The sequence below is a fragment of the Panthera tigris genome, chromosome D1, assembly GCF_018350195.1.
Source record: "Panthera tigris isolate Pti1 chromosome D1, P.tigris_Pti1_mat1.1, whole genome shotgun sequence".
NCBI classification, from domain to species: Eukaryota; Metazoa; Chordata; class Mammalia; order Carnivora; family Felidae; genus Panthera; species Panthera tigris.
Genome location: NC_056669.1, coordinates 102,822,786 through 102,842,409, shown reverse-complemented (window position 1 = coordinate 102,842,409; position 19,624 = coordinate 102,822,786). Strand labels below are relative to the sequence as shown.

At 51.8% G+C, this 19,624-nt stretch overlaps 1 protein-coding gene across 1 annotated transcript in view; it reads right to left on the bottom strand.

Annotated features, from left to right (window-relative positions):
• DTX4 (deltex E3 ubiquitin ligase 4) overlaps window positions 1-19,624 on the bottom strand; it is a 35,938-nt gene that overhangs the window by 5,990 nt on the left and 10,324 nt on the right. Inside the window, exons 3-8 of the mRNA XM_042958508.1 lie at window positions 14,153-14,214; window positions 13,673-13,834; window positions 11,827-11,888; window positions 10,216-10,368; window positions 6,996-7,157; window positions 1,631-1,720 (exon numbers count right to left, since the gene is read on the bottom strand). Of these exons, the coding sequence (XP_042814442.1) occupies window positions 1,631-1,720; window positions 6,996-7,157; window positions 10,216-10,368; window positions 11,827-11,888; window positions 13,673-13,834; window positions 14,153-14,214 (691 nt within the window). The remainder of the gene's footprint in view (window positions 1-1,630; window positions 1,721-6,995; window positions 7,158-10,215; window positions 10,369-11,826; window positions 11,889-13,672; window positions 13,835-14,152; window positions 14,215-19,624) is intronic.

The window sequence follows — 19,624 nt, the reverse complement described above, 5'->3', positions numbered from 1 at the left end:
ATGTTTAGCCAGCGGTTGGGACTGTAGAGCTGGGGCTCAGGCACAGAAATATGGCTTGCTCAGGGCTCAGGATCAGGACTGGTCCTGACTTCTAATCTGAGGACCCTGCACTGGGTACATCTTCACCATGTGGTTGATTTTCTCATTGTTCCACATGATCTGCTTCCTCCTCTGTAACAGAACACCCATGCCCTTTGCCATGGGACCCAAGGGGCTGCCTTGTAGGCAGTTCATGACCCCGTTCCTTGTGTGGTGTTCATGACTTGCTGGGGCCTGTGAAAGGCGAGTAGGAGTGACAAGCTTCCAGCAGCAGCTGTAGTGGGTTCACACTATTCCACTCGGATTCTCTCTTGCTCCTCTGCTCCCTTCCAGGAGAAGGGCAGAGACCACAGAAAGGCTGCTCCTTCAGCCTGGATTCCAGCACACGGAGCCCCACGGAGCAGACAGAGTGGACTCATAGCAGCCAAACAAGCCACAGCCACTGGCATGCACAGTGCATGAGAGTCAGCCTTTGTTGATGTCAGCCTCTGAGACCAAGGTTGTTACCCAGCAGGACCTAGAGAAAGCTAGCTAAAACCCACTTCCGGTCCAGCACTGCACCCCACAAGAAGGGGCGCGACACCCCCTTAGTTCAATGGTTCTTTTCCTTTTTGAGATCAGGGAAGGTTTGGAAATCCAATTGTTTTCTGGCCTTAGCCACAGAAAAATGAACATAAAGATTTTATTCTAATTTTACAATTCATAGAACCACTGAAGCTTGAATCATGAATCACTGGGGATCCAGAAACCCAATCATTTTTCCCTCTGTCTTTTGGGAAATTCATAGAATACAGAAGTACATTAAAAGAAAAGAAAAAAGGTAATCTCCCACAAATTAGGATCCCTGCCCTGGAGCAGTGCCTCTGAAGCTTTAATGTACTGTCAGATCACCTGGGATCTTGTTAAAATGAAGGAGTTTCTAAGGTTCTGCATTTTTTAAAAAAGTGTATTTACCCATTTTAAGAGAGACAGAGAGAGTGCAAGTGGGGGAGGGGTAGAGAGAGAGAGACAGACAGACAGAGAATCCCAAGAAGGCTCCATTCTGTCAGCGCAGAGCCCAACGCGGGGGTTGAACCCACGAAGTCATGAAATCATGACCTGAGCCAAAGCCGGATGCTTAACCAACTGAGCCACCCAGGTGCCCCGAGGTTTGGGCTTCAGTGGTTCTATGAATTGTAAAATTAGAATAAAATCTTTATGTTCATTTTTCTGTGGCTAAGGCCAGAAAATGATTGGATTTTCAAAACCTTCCCTGATCTCAACACCAAGCTTCTAGGTGTTGTCACTGGTGCTGGTCCCAGGACCATCTGCTAAGCAGCAAAGCCCCCTGGGAAAGCATCCTAAAATAGATGAATTATTGCCAGTGCTTATCCAGGAGAGGAAAAAGCCCTGCCCCAACTATCCTGCAAAAGAAAACATTCTAATCGTCCCCACCTTAACCTACAGTTGACTCAAATATGACCTTGTTACCATGTACATCTATGGTAAAAAGAGACTCAGCTCTTTAGCCTGTGCACAGCAGGAAGCAAAACTTGGGGCCCTGACACAGAAGCCAACCCTACCCCCCAGCCCCCCAAACCCCCGTTCTTACTTTTCTCCCTTTCTCGCTGTCTGGAAGGTAACAGTGTCTTGGGAAGCCACGGGCGCTGAAACTCTTCCCAGGATTTGGGTGTTCCGGCCCCTGAAAGCAGAAAGGAAGTCAGCGAAGGGCATTTTTCAAGATGTTTTTAATGAAGGGGTGCAGACCATGCGTGACTAATTCAAGTAATGATGACAATAATAACGGTCACAGCGTCTGGACAGAGAACAAATCCCAAAGCAGTGATAGCAGTGGTTTCCCACCTGGAGTCGTTAGACCTGCGTTTGGACCCAGAGCGGCCACCTCCCGATGTGTCAGCTGGAGCCCTCTCTTGGGGTGTGGGTTCCCCCAGCCATCGAATAGGGAGAGTGTGAAGGCTAAAGTGAGCTTGGCACCGCAGTGCATAGTAAGAGCTCAGTAAACGTTCATCATCATCATCATCACCCGGGGGCTCTGGCCACGGGCTCTTTTGTTTTACAAAAGAGGAAAACTTCAGCCTAGAGAGGTCACAGGGCTTCTCCAACCTCAATGGCTTTGCCAAAATTTAAGCCCAGGCTTCCTGAGGCACATGATGAACTTTTTCCCTCTAAAGTACTCAGAATAACAAAAGTGCCTCTGAGCCAGGAGCCTTGGAGTCATCTTTATCCATTCATCCACTGATGTGCGTGTAGGGTCTTGGCTATTGTGAATAATGCTGCAGTGAACTCAGAGGTGCACTGATACCCCAATTCAGCAAACAAGCAGGGACAGAAACTGACGCAGAATTTAGCCAGAAGCCAGGCTTCCTCATCAGGATCCACAGGCCCCCTTGAGAAGCTCAGGAAAAGTGAGGGATTTTTCTCCCAGAACCAATGCATCCATCCGCCCCCCTCCCAACCCCTTCCCACCCCAAACAGAAATGTTTGTCTATAATTTCTGAGCATCCCTAACCCCCTGAGGGTCTGTGGAGCCATTTAAAAAATCCCTTCTAGATGAAGCCAATCTAATACTGATAATTCCATGCAGCTCCTAGCACAAGCTCTCACACAAATGGTAACTGTCGTGGCTGAAAAAAATGAGTCCAGGAGTGAATGAATGCATGAATGAATGAAGAAACTATAAGAAAACACAGACTTTTCATTTTTTTCTTATGGTGGATGGTGGTTCCAAACTGATTTTTTAGAAGTTTATTTATTTATTTTGAGAGAGAGAGAGGGAGAGCAGGGGAGGGTCAGAGAGAGAGAGAAAATCCCAAGCAGACCCTGCGTGTCAGTGCAGAGCCTGATGCGGCGCTCAAACTCTGGAACTGCGAGATCATGACCTGAGCTGAAACCAAGAGTCAGACACTTAACTAACTGAACTTACCCAGGCACCCATCCCTCCCAAATTGAGTTTTAAATCCTGTGATTTAAAAAGATTTTTAGTAGCCTGGCTCAAGATCATCTATCCTTTCCAAATTGAACATCTTAAGCGCGATACAGGAGAAGGGAAATATACCCCTGGGCTGAGAGAGGTAACAACATCTTCTTGGAGACGCAGGACGTGACAGTTCTGAATTTCATAGTCCCATGAAATCACAGCACATTTACAACACGCTCACGGCCACAGCTGTTTGTAAGCCAGACTGCCCAACTCCAGAGACCATTCCCAGCATGGCTCTGCCCGCACCTCACCCTCCTGGGACTTGCCCGTCTGCAACACAGACACCCGCCTGGCGCTGACCCCAGGAGGCTGTGTGCTCTCTGCACGTCGCCAAGTGGAGCAGTCACGACTCTGCCTCCTCTAGATTGGAGACTCATTCTCTGAAGTGAAGGCAGAACTCCAAGTTCTCGACTCCTCTTGGAAACCCCAAGCCCTTGTGGTCTCTGGAGTCTCCAGGGACAGGGACAGACACAGCACTGAGGGGTCCTGCTACTGACTCGCAGGGGGTGGTCTATAGAGTGGCTGCACTGACCCCAGAGAAATGCATTTCCCTTGGCACAAGCTTGAGTTTTCCTGGACGATCCGGATCCATGGCGTCTACACAGGCAGCAAGCGGCCCCTCAACACCACCCCTCCCACCACCTCGACCTCTGTGCTGGCTCTCCATTCTTTAGTCCCAGAGGCTGGGAAAAGAATCTCCTGCAAAATGTTGCCCCGCCCTGATCTTTGCCCTCCTTCTCACCAGGGATCAGCCACCGGCTGTCTCTCCTGACTCCCCGACTCCCATATTGTCAGTCTTGTCCCTACCATCCCAACTGGCTGCCTCCAGTCATTCCAGAAGGTCGCAGCTGCCCCCACCTCCAACCACATCTCCCTCTCCCTCATCCTCCGCACCTTCCTTGTTCAGGCCCCATGACCAGAATGGTCTCCTAACTGGTCTAATCAGGTCACCCCTCACTTCTCCGCCAGGCTGACCTTCCCAAAGTGCAGTCCCAACTACACAACTTCCCAAAATGTTGGTCGCGTCCAGCAGTGAGCTGGACAAAGCCTGACAAATAAAGCTGCAACCCTCACCATGCTGGCGTCCTTCCATGGCCTGCCCACAGTCCTCCTTCACTCTCTGCTCCTTCACGCACCCTCCTCCCATCCCCCACCGTCGCAAGTCCCCAAATTAAACTCTTCTTTGTGGCCCACCAACACCCCTACTTCCTCTCCGCCACAACTCTGCTGTGTCCTCCCACTAAAAACCTTCTCCTCCATTTCTTTATGGCTCTCAAGGTTCAACTACTGGTGCCCTGCACCAGAAAGTCTCCTCAGACCCTCCCAGACAGACAGACATAAGCCCTCTTCTTCTTTACCCGGACAAGTAGCTTGCTCACATAATGCCAGTCACCGGGCACTGAGCCCCTGACCACCGTGCCCAATACCACAGCATGCACATACAAATGTTCACTCCCATTCTTACAAAGCCCCCTGCACAGGAGGTTCTCAGCTATACGGATGAAAAAACCAAGGGGCACCTGGGTGGCTCAGCTGGTTAAGCATCCAGCTTTGGCTCAGGTCACGATCTCATGGTTTGTGAGTTCAAGCCACACATTGGGCTCTGTGCTGACAGCTTGGAGCCTGGAGCCTGCTTCAGATTCTATGTAGCCCCTCTCTGTCTGCCCCTCCCCCGCTCAGGCTCTGTCTTTCTCTGTCTCTCAAAAATAAACGTTAAAAAAAATTAAAAAAAGAAAAAAGAAACCGAGCTCAGAGAGGTCTGGTGGTTGTCCAAAGTCCCAGCCAATACAGAGTCAGCCAGGATTCAGAACCCAAGTGTCTTCAGACTTTGAAGACCTCTTGTGTTGCCCCCCCCACAGCGTTTATCTATGGTGCACATTATGTTGTGTTCTATAGTTTGGTGATGTAGACTTATTTTCTCTGACTGGCTGGTAAGTCCCTCCAGGAATAACCATATTTTTCTTTAAATTCTTTTACAGACTATCTCACCTGCTCCGGTTTATTTCTGCCACATCTCTTATCGCTAGTTGGCAATACCTCGCTTATGTATCTGGGCATTGACTTCCTCATCCCGCTAGAATGGGGGCCTCCAAGGAGAAAAGACTGTGTCCACTTTGCTCACCTTTGTTTCTCCAGCACCTAGAACATGCCTGGTCCATAATCCATCCTCCAATGTTTGTTAAATAAGAGACAAAATGGAAGAAGGCAAGGAGGAGGGAGGAAGGAAGGGTGAACTGATAAATAGTTGCCAAATAAATGAATCCTAGATCAGTTAAAAAATCTTCAGTGTGTGAAGGAAGGGGCACATTTGTATTTACTGTTAGGAATAGGGTTCAATTTGTTCCTTAGGGTTGTCTTTCAAAGAATCAAAAGAGGAAATAAATGCCTACAAAAATCAAAGCCAAGGGACATCTATTGAATTATAAATGCAAATATCATTTGACAAAGAAATTCTACTTTTGGAAAATTATTCTACAGATATACTCACATGCATACAAGGTTATCTGTTACAGTATTATTTGTTGTAGTAAAAAGATTGGAAGCAATCCATATGCCCATCAAGTGGAGACTATTGAATATAAATTAGGGTGCATGTATACTATGGATTCTCACCCAGAGCCAAGAAGGAACGAAGAATCTCCCTCTATACCAACATGGGAAGATCTACAAACTATATTGTTAATTGAAAAAACCATGGTGCAGAACAATATGTCTAAAATGTCCCCCTCTGTGTACCAATGGGAGAGGTGGAAACAGTCTTTGCTGCACATGCACGGAGAATCCTGGGGGACACGTAAGAAGGTAAGAACAATGGTGGAACGCGGGGGCAGGAGGTGAAACCGGGTGGACGGAGGAAAGGAAACTTTTCACAGTATAAAATTATCTTATTTCTCTCCGGCTGCTGTAATGAGACACCACAGACTGGGTGGCTTAAACAACAGAGATCTATTTCTCACAGTTCCGGAGGCTGGGAAGTCCAAGGTGCCAGCAGATCCAGTGTCGGGTGGGTGCCCACTTCCTGGTTCATAGACTGCTGTCTTCTCCCTGTGTCCTCGATTCGGGAAGGGATGCGGGGGCTCTCCGGGGGCTCTTTTACAAGGGCACCCATCCTGTTCACGAGGGCCCCACCACATAACCTGTTCAGTTTCACGGAGTGCCAGCTGGAGAGGAACTTGTACATGGGGTCTCTCCCACCTCTGATTTAGATGGTATGTAGGTGAGTCCTCGGATTTAGACTTTAAAGTTGATGCTGGAATGAGTTAAGACTTTGGGGACTATTGGAACAGAATGTATTTTGCAAGCAAGAAGTACAAAAAGTAATGGACTGCTATAAACTGAGAGTCTGTAACCCTCGGAAATTAACAAGTTGAAATCTAACCCCCAAGATGATGGTATTTGGAGATTGGGTCTTGGGTGGGTGATAAGGTCATGAAGGTGAGCCCTCATGAATGGGATTAGTGCCCTCATAAGAGAGACCCCAGAGAGCTCCCTCACCCCTTCTGCCATGAGGACACAGCATAAAGATGTCCGTGACCTAGGAAGCAGGGGCTTACCAGATAGTGAATCTGCCAGCACCTTGAGCTTGGACTTCCCAGCCTCCGGAACTGTGAGAAATAACTTTCTGTTGTTTAAAAGCTACCCAGTCTGTGATATTTTCTTGCAGCAGCCTGAACAGATTAAGACAAACATATTACCGGGGCACCTGTACAGCTTAGTTAAGTGTCCAACTTCGGCTCAGGTCATGATCTCACAGTTCGTGGGTTCGAGCCCCGCATCGGGCTCTGTGCTGACAGCTCGGAGCCTGGAGCCTGCTTTGGATTCTGTGTCTCCCTCTCTCTCTGCCCCTCCCCCCTCGTGCTCTGTCTCTGTCTCTCAAAAATAAATAAACATTAAAGAAAAAAGACAAACCTATTGCCTGCAAACATTGAAACTTAAAAAATAAGTAAATAAAAGCCCGTGGCTGACTCGGGAGCACCTGAATGCCAGGAGGGATGCTGTAGATGATCCGGATGGTTTTGCAGTCGGGGTGGCCGGGCAGGGAGTGAGGGATGAGGTGGTACTCCATCTTCCCCGGAGGCTGGGTGCCTGTCTTCACCCCATAAATGGTCTTACAGGTTGGACACTGCAAACTTCCGTCCTGAGGGCGCAAGGCAGGAACAGCCAGGTTGGGAAACAGTCTTGGCAACACACCCCTAACCCCACCTAACCCTGGAAGGGGACAAAGATAAAAGGCCAGGGGGACAAAATGCACCCAAATAAGTAAATTCCACAAATTAGCTCCATGCTAAGGGCCATGTAAGAGAAACCCCCCATCCTTGAAAGGCAGAGCATCCCATGCGGGCAGGGAACATACACAGGGAGTCATTATTAACCGTGAAGTACCAAACGAGTCGGACACACAACAAAGCACTAGGGAGCAGCCTCTGCCCAACTGCTGAGCATCACAATTCTGACGAAGCTTGCTGGAAAAAAAGATGCTTGGACCCCACCCCAGGCCACCAAACTGGATGGGGCGGGGGGGGGGGGGGGGTCGCTACAGAAAGTAGCAGTGAAGAGTGAGAACTTTGGATTGGATTCTCAGCTCTGCCATCTACCTGCTGGGAGACCTGGAGCAAATTACTTAACCTCTCTGGGTCTCGGCTTTGTAACAGAACAAGGAAAACAATAGTATCTACCTCACTGGGTTGTTGGAAGGATTGAATTAGAGAACCCACAGGAAGTGCTGACCACTAAGTCGTGTCTCTAACTGTTATTAGTACTTTTATGACCCCTAAGGCTCATACAGGTTTAGAAACCACTGCTCTGAAAAGAGAAAGTGGGTGTCGTGTGCCCGAGTAGATGAAGCTGACTGTAAGAAAATGGTCCTTAAAGAAGAGCTGTGGACTGGTTTTGAAGGATTGAGGACAAGGTCTGCACAAGCAACGAGGGAGGGAATGAGTTGTTAGTGAAGGCGTTTTAAATCTTACAAAAGACTTTACATCTTGTTTCACGTAGGCCTCACCTGATATCAGCTTTAAAGGAATATTAGCCTTATTACTAGCCTTAAAAATGATTCCCGGGGCGCCTGGGTGGCTCAGTTGGTTGAGCGTCCAACTTCAGCTCAGGTCATGATCTAACGGTTTGTGAGTTCGAGCCCCGCGTCGAGCTCTGTGCTGGCAGCTCAGAGCCTGGAGCTTGCTTTGGATTCTGTCTCCTTCTCTCTCTGCCCCTCCCCACTTGTGCTCTGTCTCTCTGTCTCTCAAAAATAAATAAATACAAAAAAAAGTTTTTTTTAAAAATGGTTCCCATTTTGGGGCACCTGAGCAGTTGAGGTCATGATCTCCTGGTTTGTGAGTTCAAGTCCCACCTCTGTCTCCCTCCCTCTCTGCCCCTCCCTCCCCCTCAAATAAATAAATATTTTTAAAAAATTATTCCCTTTTACAGAGAAGAAAACTGAGGCACAGCACCATTAAAGGACTTGACACTAGTTAGGGCTTGGTCTTCAGCGGTCTGTACAAAGCCCACGGCTCGGTGGCTGTGTTGGGGCGCAGGGCAAGACTCTGGATGCAGACATATAAGGGGCCTTGGCTTCACACTGGGGCCCAGCGAGGCGTGGCCTGCACGGCTGGGAGGAGACCTTGTTCCCAGGCTTTCCAGAAGAAAGTGGGTGAGAAGGAAGGCGTGGGCAGGGAGCCATGTGTGCAGAAAAGGCTCACAGCCAGGAGAGAAGCTCTCCAGGACATCCGCACCATTTCAGGAGGACAGCGATCCTCTGTGGAGCTATTTGGGGACCTTCAGCTCAAGCTCTACTAATGTTAAAGGAGTAACTTGCATTCAGGGCAATGGAGAAGGTTACTCCATGTGGTCAACGGGACAGGAACCCAAGGCTTGGAACCCAAGGCTTGGGGCCAAGCCTTGGCCCTTCCACCTTCTGCTCTGGCCTTAACTTGCTTCATGGCCTTGGGAGAACCACTGGGTTTCTCTCTGGGTCCTTTCGTTTCCTCTTCTGTGTGAAGAAAATTTTAAACGGCATGCTTCAAAGTATTAGTGCAAAGAGGAGCTAGATTGTTCTTGAAAACAGTCCTCAAAAAGAGAATGAACATGCTAAAAAATCCCTTTAAATCCAAAATAACCTCTTAAAATACAAAACCCCAATGAAACCTTTTAACCTAGGGTCAGGAAAGTGAAAACCAGTTCAGACCGCATCATCCATCAGTGACTGAGCATGGGCTCTCTGAGACAAAGGTCCCAAGGTCAGCCCAAGGTCAGCACTCTGGGAACTTCAATCACAGGGCTATATAAAGATGAAGGGAAAAAAAATTATACCTATAATGCCAAGGAGATATCCATTTGACTAATAATGGTAATAATGCCCTGGAAAGTAGGTATTATTTTATCTCCATTTTCCAGGTGGAAAATGAAATCTCAGAGAGATTGAAAATCTTGCCCACAATCACTCAGTTACTAAAGCCAGGGTTCAAGCTTGGGTCTGCTGACTCTCTCCTCTCCTCTTTCCCACAGCAGGAGAAGTACAGAGCAGACCCCGAAAGGCAGACTTTTGGGGGGGAGGGGATGAGTAAGAAGCTGGGGACATCAGGGAAACCTCAAATTCTGCTGCGATCCAAGCGGGGTCTGGAGAAGCAGGTAGGATTTGAATTCATGGGGAGAGGGGAGTGACGGTTATTCCAGGCACAGCAAAGGACGTGAGGGATGTCAGTGGCTTAGTAAAAGCTCAGATAGTGTAAAGAGAGAGTTAGCATCTAAGGAGACTCGCAGATTCCTGGAATCCAGCTTCATGGAGGAACACTGCTCTGCCGTCAGTATGGACCAGGTGAGCATCACAGACAGCCTTCCCCTCCTCCAACAGTGAGCTTCGAAGGGACTAGAAACCTGCCCACACTGGGTGTAATGAACGCTCACTATGGGCACACTGTCAACCCCCCTTCCCCCCAAGAACTCTCATGGACTGAAGTCTCTACCTCTCAGACCATCACACCCACTGTAGAGATGGGGGAGGGGAGCAGTTGGGTAAGACAGGTTTTGCGAACGTTATAATTGTGTAAGACGCTGACCCTGCTGAGAACAGCCAAGATCCTCACTCCTGCTGCCCCCAGGGTGCCTCTCAGACACCCCAAATCACCCCAACAGGGCCTTCACGCTTTTGCTCCTCCAGGGCCCATGGCGGGCGGGGGCCAGCCCCGCAGGCTGGCACTAACCTTGTTGCCATTGTTGTACATGGCGACCAGACAATAGATGTGGTAGATGTGGCCGCATCTGGACAGCTTTCCCACCAGGTCAGGCTTGACTGTTGGCTGCAGGCCCTTGTAGCCCGAGGGGGCCGTGAGGCGCTCCATACAGATGGTGCAGTCCTGGGGGCGGGAGGGGACAGAGCAGAGAGGCCTTCAGCACTGGCCCAGCCTGGGAGGCCAGAGCATCTCCGCAGTGATTCTCGCATGATCAGACGTCCGGTGAGGTGTCCCTGTTCCTCTTCTAGAAAACCCACAAACCAGGATATATACAGACATGCCTTTGGGAATCAAAATCTAGGTTTATCTCACTTTACACAGCAGAAAAGTTCCTGGAATAATTGTTGCTGGTGGCATAGGCCACCTGGGGCTCACCACCAAAACTGTCCTCTCCTTTAGGGCGATGATGAGACACTGTCCTTCCTTGGTGTTCTCCAATGGCTTGCGGAGGAAACAGACACTTGCTGACAGACCCTTTATTTAAGCTGAACGTTTGCAAAGCAATTGTATCTCAAGTGTACCAGAGGGGCTGCTGTTTAAATAAGTCAACAAGAGGCACGCCTGGGTGGCTTGGTCAGCTCAGCGTCTGACTTTGGCTCAGGTCATGATCTCACCGTTTGTGAGTCGGAGCCCTGAATGGGGCTCCGTGCTGACAGCCTGGAGCCTGCTTTGGATCCTGTGTCTTCCTCTCTCTGCCACCCCTCCCTCACTGCATATGCTCCCTCCCTCTCCCCACCCTCAAAAATAAAATAAATACTGGGGTGTCTGGGTGGCTCAGTCGGTTAAGCATCCAACTTCAGCTCAGGTCACGATCTTGCAGTGCATGAGTTCGAGCCCCACGTTAAGGTCTGTGCTGACAGCTCAGAGCCTGCAGCCTGCTTGGGATTCTGTGTCTCCCTCTCTCTCTCTGTCTCTCCCCCACTCAACCCTCTGTCTCTCTCTCTCGAAAATAAATGAACATGAAAAAACTTTTTCAATAAGAAAATAAACATTAAGAATAAATAAATCAATAAGCCTATAAGAAGATTTCTCAACCTTGGCACTATTGACATTTGGGGTTGGTAATTCTTCGCTGAGGGGGCTGTCCTGGGCACGGTGGCTATTTAGCACCCTTGGCCTCTGCCCATTAGCAGTTCCCTCCCCCACGCCCCTCCCCACCCCCCCATGCAGAACTCCCTCTGGCTGAGAACCACTGGTCTACATCAAGCCCATTTAAAAGTCAGTTCCCATGGGGCGCCTGGCTGACTCAGTTGGTTAAGTATCCGGCTCTTGATCTCAGGGTCATCAGTTCAAGCCTCCTTAAAAAAATAATAAGTAGAAGAAGAAGAAGAAGAAGAAATAAACGTCAGTTCCCAGCGCTTGTCATGCTGTTTTTGTTACATTCAGACTGTTCACGGGAAGGTGGTTTAGAATGCAGCCTCGGTCTGCGGCTCCAGACCGCCAACCTTGGAGCCCTGTGGCAGCTCTGAGCGGCTCTGTAGCAGCCAGGACGCAGAAATCTGCTCCTGCTGCAACCTGTGGGAAACCCCGGCGGAGGAGAAGCTGTGGGTGAACCCTGCCCTGCCTCCCCCCTGCGCTCACCTCATCTGGCGGGTGCCGGACTTTCTGCAGATACTTCTTGAGCACTTCCTCTGGGGTTTTACCTGTGGGGGGACAGGGTGGTCAGTGGGCCACCAAGACAGAGGTAAGGGATCTAACGGCCTCATCAGGCTGGGCACGCGGAGAGGGGAGCCAGCAGCCAGGCTCAAAGCAGGCAGGGGGAGGAATTCATTCTGCAACCACATTTAAGAATCTGAAAGGGAATCGGCAGGAGGAGGAAGGAGCTAGGTGTCTGGGAAGGTGGGAGGCGTGCCTGCCTGTCTTTCCCTCCCGCAGTCTTTTTCCTGACAGCCACCCCCCCACCCCGCCCCGGGCCTGGTTTCACCAAACCCACTTTTTAACTGAGATGGGTGGTGTGGGGCTCTCTTCCGTGTAATCAAAGAGCCTGGGCATGCCCACACGATGAGGCGAGGTAGCAGAAGACAGCACTGTGTAAACTGTTACACATTAAAAAAAAAAAAAAAAGGAGGTAGGCTTATCACATGCTTTTTACAGTGTGCCGAGTACTGTCTCGGTCTGTAATGTGGTGTCAAAGTGATTTTATTTTCATGGGAAAGCAGGAAGCTATGCCCACAGCTTCCTTGGCTGCTGACGGTGCGGGAGACCAGCAGCAGGGAAGCATCCTGACAGGCTGCAGCGATTCTGGAATTTCTCTGGGGGCTGGACCTCTAGGAGGCAGCCCAGCCTGAAGGCAGGAGACAGGATGATACAACCTTAAAAAGGACCAGTGCCTCCCTGGGGACCCCTCTTAGCTTCTCTCAGCTTCTATTTTCTCACCTGTGAGATCGGGCAAAGCAATAGAGCCCACTCAAAGGGTTGCTTTGACAATTAAAGAAGCTAATGGACGCATAGACCTTTAGCACTTTTCCAGCTAAGGGTCCAACATGTGCTATTAATAATCACAGGAAGCGCGGGAAAGTGTGAAATCCTGTCATTTCCTATCAGACTATGAACAGGGCAATTGAGTTCATTTAAGCAGAGAACTCTTGATGGCATAGAAAAGTAGGGCAAGGGTTTGAGGAAGCAGATCATGCAACCGCCAAAACCCAGGATGCAAGCCCTTCCTTCCCACCAGCCCGCTTCGAAGAATGAAGCTTCTGTTCATTGAGAGCCTCTTGCTTGCCAGGCCCTGGGCCCAGTTACAATATACATGAGATCTCACGGACCCTTCAAAACAAGGTTGTAAGGTGGGGGCCTGGGGTGACGGTCAAGACATTTAACAACCGACACCAGCGGCCAGAAAGACCGGCCGCAGAGCTGAGACAGAGTAGACACACATCTGGACCCCCTGGTGACGGGACTGTGCACAGGGAGGGAGGAGTGCCTGAAGGAAGGTTCGAATGGTCAGCCTAGGGGCTCTGGGGGGACACAGGGCAGTGGTCACTCCCTGTCATGGATGCGTTCTGGGGCACACCTGCCCCATCCTTGTTGTGAGCATTTTTTACCCCATTGTGAAGGAAAGAAAAAGGGCTCTCTGCGGTCACATGACTTGGAAGTGTCACAGTCAGGACTGGAACCCAGGCTGTTCTGGCTCCAGGGCCACAGTGACAGCCCCCTGTATCGTATTTTATGCGTCACGCTTGGTGGTTCTGTGTCTCTATATTTCCGGACCGTGTTTTTGCACTTCTTAAGGTGCCTCCCTCTCACTCACGCACAATCCACTTTGGTGCAATCAGCAGAACAGGGGCTAGTTGGGCCCACTTAGCAGACGCAGAAACGAAGGCACAGAGGGTGAAGCCACGGGTATGACCTTGGGTGATGGCGGCAAAGCCACGGCCGAGGCCCACGCCTTTGACTCCCATACCCCCTAAGACAAGGAGGCTGATACCTTTCTTGGCCTGCTTTTTGGTGGTCTTGCGGCTCGTGTTGGAAACCCCCGGGATGGATTTGATTTCGCTCTTGCTGACGGGGGGCGGGTGGAGAACCAGCTTGGGCGGCCTGGTGAGGCACACAGGCAGCCCGGCTGCACTCATGAGAATCCCGGTGATTCCTGGAAGGGCAGGGCGTGAGCGTGGACTGCAGAGTTAGTTCCCAGCATCCCACCAACCGCCCTCCCCGGGAGCCCGCCCCGCTGTTTCCCCGGCACAAGCTCTCGTGACTCACTCAGCCTCCCCTGGCCCGCGCTGCCTGCCTCAGAAATGTGTGCGTTTGCTTCTCTCCAACAGAAGCTGTGCTTCTTCCCCCCCTCCCCACCCCGCTCCCAACATCCACATTTGCTTTCATTCAATTCTTTCTTTGCAGTAAATGCTCACCACCTCCTTGGCCCGAGCTTTCCTTTCCCCCCGCCCGCCTTAAAGCAAGCGCTTACCTGCCAGGGCCGGATTAACAGGACTGGACCCATTGAGGTTCTTTACTGGCACAGTGGGGACCCTGTGGAAGGAAAGAGCAGACACATTACGGTTTTGACAAGTGGGGTGGGGTTGGAACCCCCAAAATCCACTCACTGAGAGGTCCCTTTTCCGACAGAAACTACTTATCTCTATTCAAGGCAGAGCCGGTTCTTAGCACCACAAGCAGGAATGTTAACGTTTCAAATCTAAGTCAGACCATGTCACCCCTCCCCTCGGATCCCCCCAAATTTGCAATGGCTCCTTAAGTCTCTCGAGGTCCCGGCAAAGCCCACACAGCTCCGCGTGACCCGCCAACGTCCCCCCCCCCACCGCGCTCAACCCTCATCTTCCTGGTCTCCTCACATACCCCTCACCATTTTATCCTGCTCCAGCTGGGCCACACTGCTGCCTCAGGGCCTTTGCCTATGTGGCTCCTTCTGCCTGAAATGCTCTACCAGCAGATCTCTGCCTCACCTCCTCCTACAGATCCTTCAGTCTGGGCTCACCTTTTTGTGAGGTTCCAGAGACCATCTCATTTAATACCGAGACCCACCCCTCCATGCCACCCCGGGACTCTCAAGCCCTCTTGCCTCACTCTCTTTCATTTTTGTTTTGTTTACCCCAGGGAACTGATGGTTTAAAAATTTTTTTTTAAGTTTATTTATTTTGAGAGAGAGAGAGAATGAGCGGGGGAGGCACAGAAAGAGAGGGAGACAGAGAATCCCAAGGAGGCTCTGGGCCGTAGCATGGAGCCTGACGCGGGGCTCGAACTCACGAACCGCAAGATCATCGCCCGAGCCGACACCAAGAGTCGGAGGCTCAACCGACTGAGCCACCCAGGTGCCCTGGAACCGATGGTTTTTAAAAAATAAGCTGTTGCTTTACTCTCGCCCCCTCCAGAATCAAAGCTCCACACGGACAAATATCCTCAGAGCCTGACACTAGCAGGCATTCAGTGAGTGTTTGTGGAGCGAATGAAAAATGGAGAGGCAAGTTCAAGCCCGGGTGGGTGTACCAAGTGGCTCCTGAGAAGCTTTTAAAAAGACAGAGCCCCAGGCCTGAATCAGAATTCCCATGGGGGAGGAGGGGGGCACGGAACCTGCACTGCATTTTCTCTCGCTTCTGGAGAGGATCCAGATAAGGTTGATCCCAGCCTGACCTTGGGAAACCACTGCTCCAACAGCTGTTACCCCTCCTTTTCGCTGAGAAATCTAAATACCAGGCAAAGCCTCCTCCTCTTTCTGTCCTTCTCCCCAGAAACCCGAGCCAGGCTCTGGAGAGGAGTCCGCACAGCTGCCTGGAAAGGCGAGGCCTCCCACGACGCCAAATAGAAAAACATGGGGACACGTGGGACTGGGTTGTGCGCCATCGCCCCTGCCACCCAGGCTTCCACAGATGGGCTCGGAGGGGGAAAGGGAGCTCGAGGACGTCAATGGACTAGGTCACAGATGACTCCAGGGGCCAGAGAGCCTGAGAAGCCAGCAGATCTGCTATGGGGGGTTGGGGGGTAGGGTGGTGCTGGGAATACAGGAGGGGAAGGGGCGTGTTCAGTTGTTTCTTTGCAGTGTTCCTTATCTGCTTACGTGCTCATTCATACAGAGCCCTCCTTCCGGTTGGACTCGCCCCTAGAGCCTGGGGACACGGCGGTGAACAAGACAGCCTGTGGCCCTTCATCCGTGTGTGACCCTGAAGAGCCACCTGGTACCAGGCACGGTTCTAACCGCTCACATCGCACAAATCCATCTAAGACTTCCAACAACCTCCACAGGAGGTGTCGTTATCATTAGCTCCAATTTAATGGGCAAGGAGGTTGAGGCACAGAGAGGGTGAGCAAACCCGATGGAGGTCACACAGCTAAGGATTCAAACCCAGGAAATCTGGCTCCGGAGCCCGCTGTTGTAGCCACTCGCCGTGCTGGGCTCTTATGTTTCTGCGACCCCTCTGTCACCCCACGTGGCAGACAGAGGACATGGGGAACAAAGAGCGTGTGGAATAAATCTAGGACTACAAGAGAGGGGCTGGAAGGGGGGGCCTCAAGGCTGAGGAGAGGGTCTGCCTGTCCCCCACATGCCCACAGGGATGGGTGCTTCCCGGGCTACGCTGAGTCTTCCGGGGCCCCTGTCCCTTCCCCGGGATGATGACACGTGCACCAGGGCTGTGGGAGGGATGTGAAAGAACAGATGTGGGAGCGTTTGTGTCTCAACAGACCACCACAGCCTACTTTCCACCCCCAGGATAAATCAAACCCGGATGGGGAGAGGGGAAAGCTGAATTCAGCACAAAGGAAAGCTGGCCAAGAAGAGAGGCTCAGCCTTGCTTCTGGACTCTATGGCCTGCCCCCCAGGGCGAGGCCCGGCATGGTGGACTGGACTCAGGGAAACCAGACTGGAGCCCCAAACCTGCCAGTAACTCCTCACAACCTCACCTGTGAACCTGTGAGGGTCTGGAGTTAGCAGGTGCCGGGGGATGGACTTCTTGAAGATTCCCTGCCCCAATGCCTAAGAGCAAGGCAGCCGCCTAAGCTCTGGGTCCCCTGCGGGGACTGACTGGCCTCCCCGCCGCTGGTCTGGAAAAGGAGTGAAGGAGTCTGGCGGCCTGTGTCTGTTCGCAGGCTCCCCACCAGGGGGCAACGCTCACAGCCCAGCCCTGCGCCTGCCTTCCCACCCCCTTACCAGCTCCGAGCACCCCCCCCCCCCCCGGCCCCCACCAGGAGATAAGTAGCTGTGATCTGGGTGACAAAAGCCACCTTTGTTCCCACAAACTGGACTGGCAGGTTTCCACACCCAATCTGGTTAACCAGGAAAGAGTCCCCCTAGCACACCATGGGCAGCCCAGGGACCCAGGGACCCAGGGACGGGGCCAGGTCTGAAGAGAGGGAGGGTCCGTCCATATGAGGACCCGGGACTCCCGGGAATACGGTGGTGGGGGCCATGCCAGGAAAGGGAAAACTTGTCAGCAGGCTCTGGATGGTGGCAGTGGACTTGAGGAGGAAGAGATCTGCTGACAAAATACAGAAGGGTACAGTGGAAGGAGGCTTGCACAGGGGTCAGGAGACCTGCCTTCCAGCCCAGCTTGGCACTGACCTTGTGCCTTTGGGAGAGCCCCATGGCCCCTCTGCACTTCGGTGACCACATCCAAGTTACCACACCCAAGAGCAGGGCCACCCTACATCTCTGTCCCTGGGGTCCCTGTGAGGATTCAGGATCTAGGTCAAATACTCTATAAACTGGCAAGCCCCATGCAAATTGGGGGGTTGTTTACATTTTTGTTTCTCAACTGGAAGAGGAAGTCGGGCTTGATAAAGCCTTTTCCTGCTGGAATAGTCCAATTTTCTGATTCTTGAGGACGCGGAGGGCAAAGAGTAAAGCGGAGACCCGGGGGCAGTGCACAGGATTGTTGAGGTGGCAACACCTGATCAGCCCTCCCCCTCGGTGACTGGTTAAAATGAAAGCGGTGGAGGCGGCCCATGGAGTCCCCACCGGTCACACACACACCCCCCCCCCCCACCATTCCCCTCCCTGCCGGTACATGCCTGAGCCCTCCTTCCAGAAATCAGCAGGCCAATCACTGGCATGCCTCTCACATCCTCCAGCTGGGCCAAAGCTGTCTGGCCTCAGCATCGGAAGACACCCCCTCCCCATTCTGCTGGGCTGTTCTCAGTTTCCATTTCTGTCCCTCAAATATAAAACTAAGAAAAGACAAGAGCTGGCACGGTGGCCGAGAAGGGGGCTGATGGCAGGAGAAAAGCTCTGCAGATACCATGGTGAGAAACAGTGGGGTGTTTTTGGAGTTGTGAGCCAACCCAGGAATCCTCCTACAGGACAATGGTCTTGTCTCTCCAGCAACCGAAGTCTCGCTGGAGATAGAGAAGCCTCGATTCTGGAGGAGAGGGCCAGAGGGGCGACTCCCGCCCCCCACTACACAGCCCCCCTCTTTTCTCTTTACAAACCCCCTGCTTGTGTGTCTGAATAATTCACAGGGTCTTTTGTTCCCCCTCAAACCCTTCTCTTCAGCCCACCTCTCCCGCCCTCCCCGGTCTTCCTTTTTTCCGTGGGAAAGTTGCTTGAAGAGCTCACGGACAGGGAGGGCGGAGGGAAGGGGCCATTCCACGACAGAAGGTGGACGGCAATGCCAGACAAAGGGAATAAGCACGCTAATTAAATGGCCAAGAAAGACTGGAGGAGAAAATGGTGGTGGGGGTGAGGGTGGTGGTAAGAGGTGAAAAGGGAAGGGGCTGGAAGATAGAAGGGTAGGGCGGGGCCTCCCCTGTCAGGAAAACAGAGCGGAGAAAAAAGTGTGTTTCTATAGGCCTTTTGAAACAGCACTGCCCCCGGACCTCCACTCCATTCTCCACTCCATTCTCCGGCTCCGATTCCCCTGGGCTGGCGGGCAGGGGGAATAGAGTGGAGAGAAAGAGCTGTCGGCTTCCTCAGTGAGGTTTAAAGTGAGCAGGGTGTCCTTGCCCTCAATTATGGCACGAGGTCACTTGGCTTTTGCCAAGGGCGCCAGAAATGAGGTGGGGCGCTAGAGGCTGCTCAGCTTTGACTTTAGTTCGACTACACAGCACACATTCAATAGATACACATTAACAACAACAAAAATAATAGCAGCTAATACTGACCAAACTCTTACTACTGCCGAGCGTTGGGCTAAATCCACACGCTGAGCACTGCCTTTAATCCTCATGACAGCCCTGATAAGGAAGGTACTGTGACTGTCCCCACTTTACAGAGGAGCAAGCTGAAGACAGAGGGTGCAAAACTTGCCCCAAGTTGCACACGAAGGAACTTGGGTTCCAGCCCGGGGCAGTCAGGTGCTGGAGGCTGGGTTTCTCATCCACTATATGAGCCTCCCTCTGCCACACAAATAATTACCCTTGAACTCTGTCAGAGGCCCCCAGGACGCTGCTGTGTGGCCTTGGGGAGAAACTGAGCAGTGGTGTGGTTTACGTGCCCATTCCCCTCTACCAAATATTCTGCCAGTTCAGAAGGAGTCATGTGAAAACCCCACACATCTGACCTGCACTTGACAATTTATAAACTGCCTTCGCATACGGCGAGGAGCTGAGCTTTAGCCAAAAGGGCAGAGGACTAGAGGACTAAACCCTGGGCCCCAACCCCCACTCTGTGACATATGGGCCATGTGGCCCTCCTTGGGAAGTGAATTCTGAGCCGCGTGTCCGAGCCTGACACTGGGTGCACCAGGTCAGAGAATGAGATAATACTGGCAGGTGCATCTGGTAAATTCTCCAGGGATGCACTCCCTTAGTGGAGGTTTCCACAAGGACTCCATGGGGCAGGCAAGGCAAGCGTGAGGTTCCCCATTTCGCACACGAGGAAAATGGATCTTGCAGACTCTGGCTTAGCTTAGGGCAGAGACCCGAGGGAAGGCTGGGCCTCTCCTTCCCCACTACACCTGCCTCTCCTTGTCTCCCAGCGCTGAACCTCTGT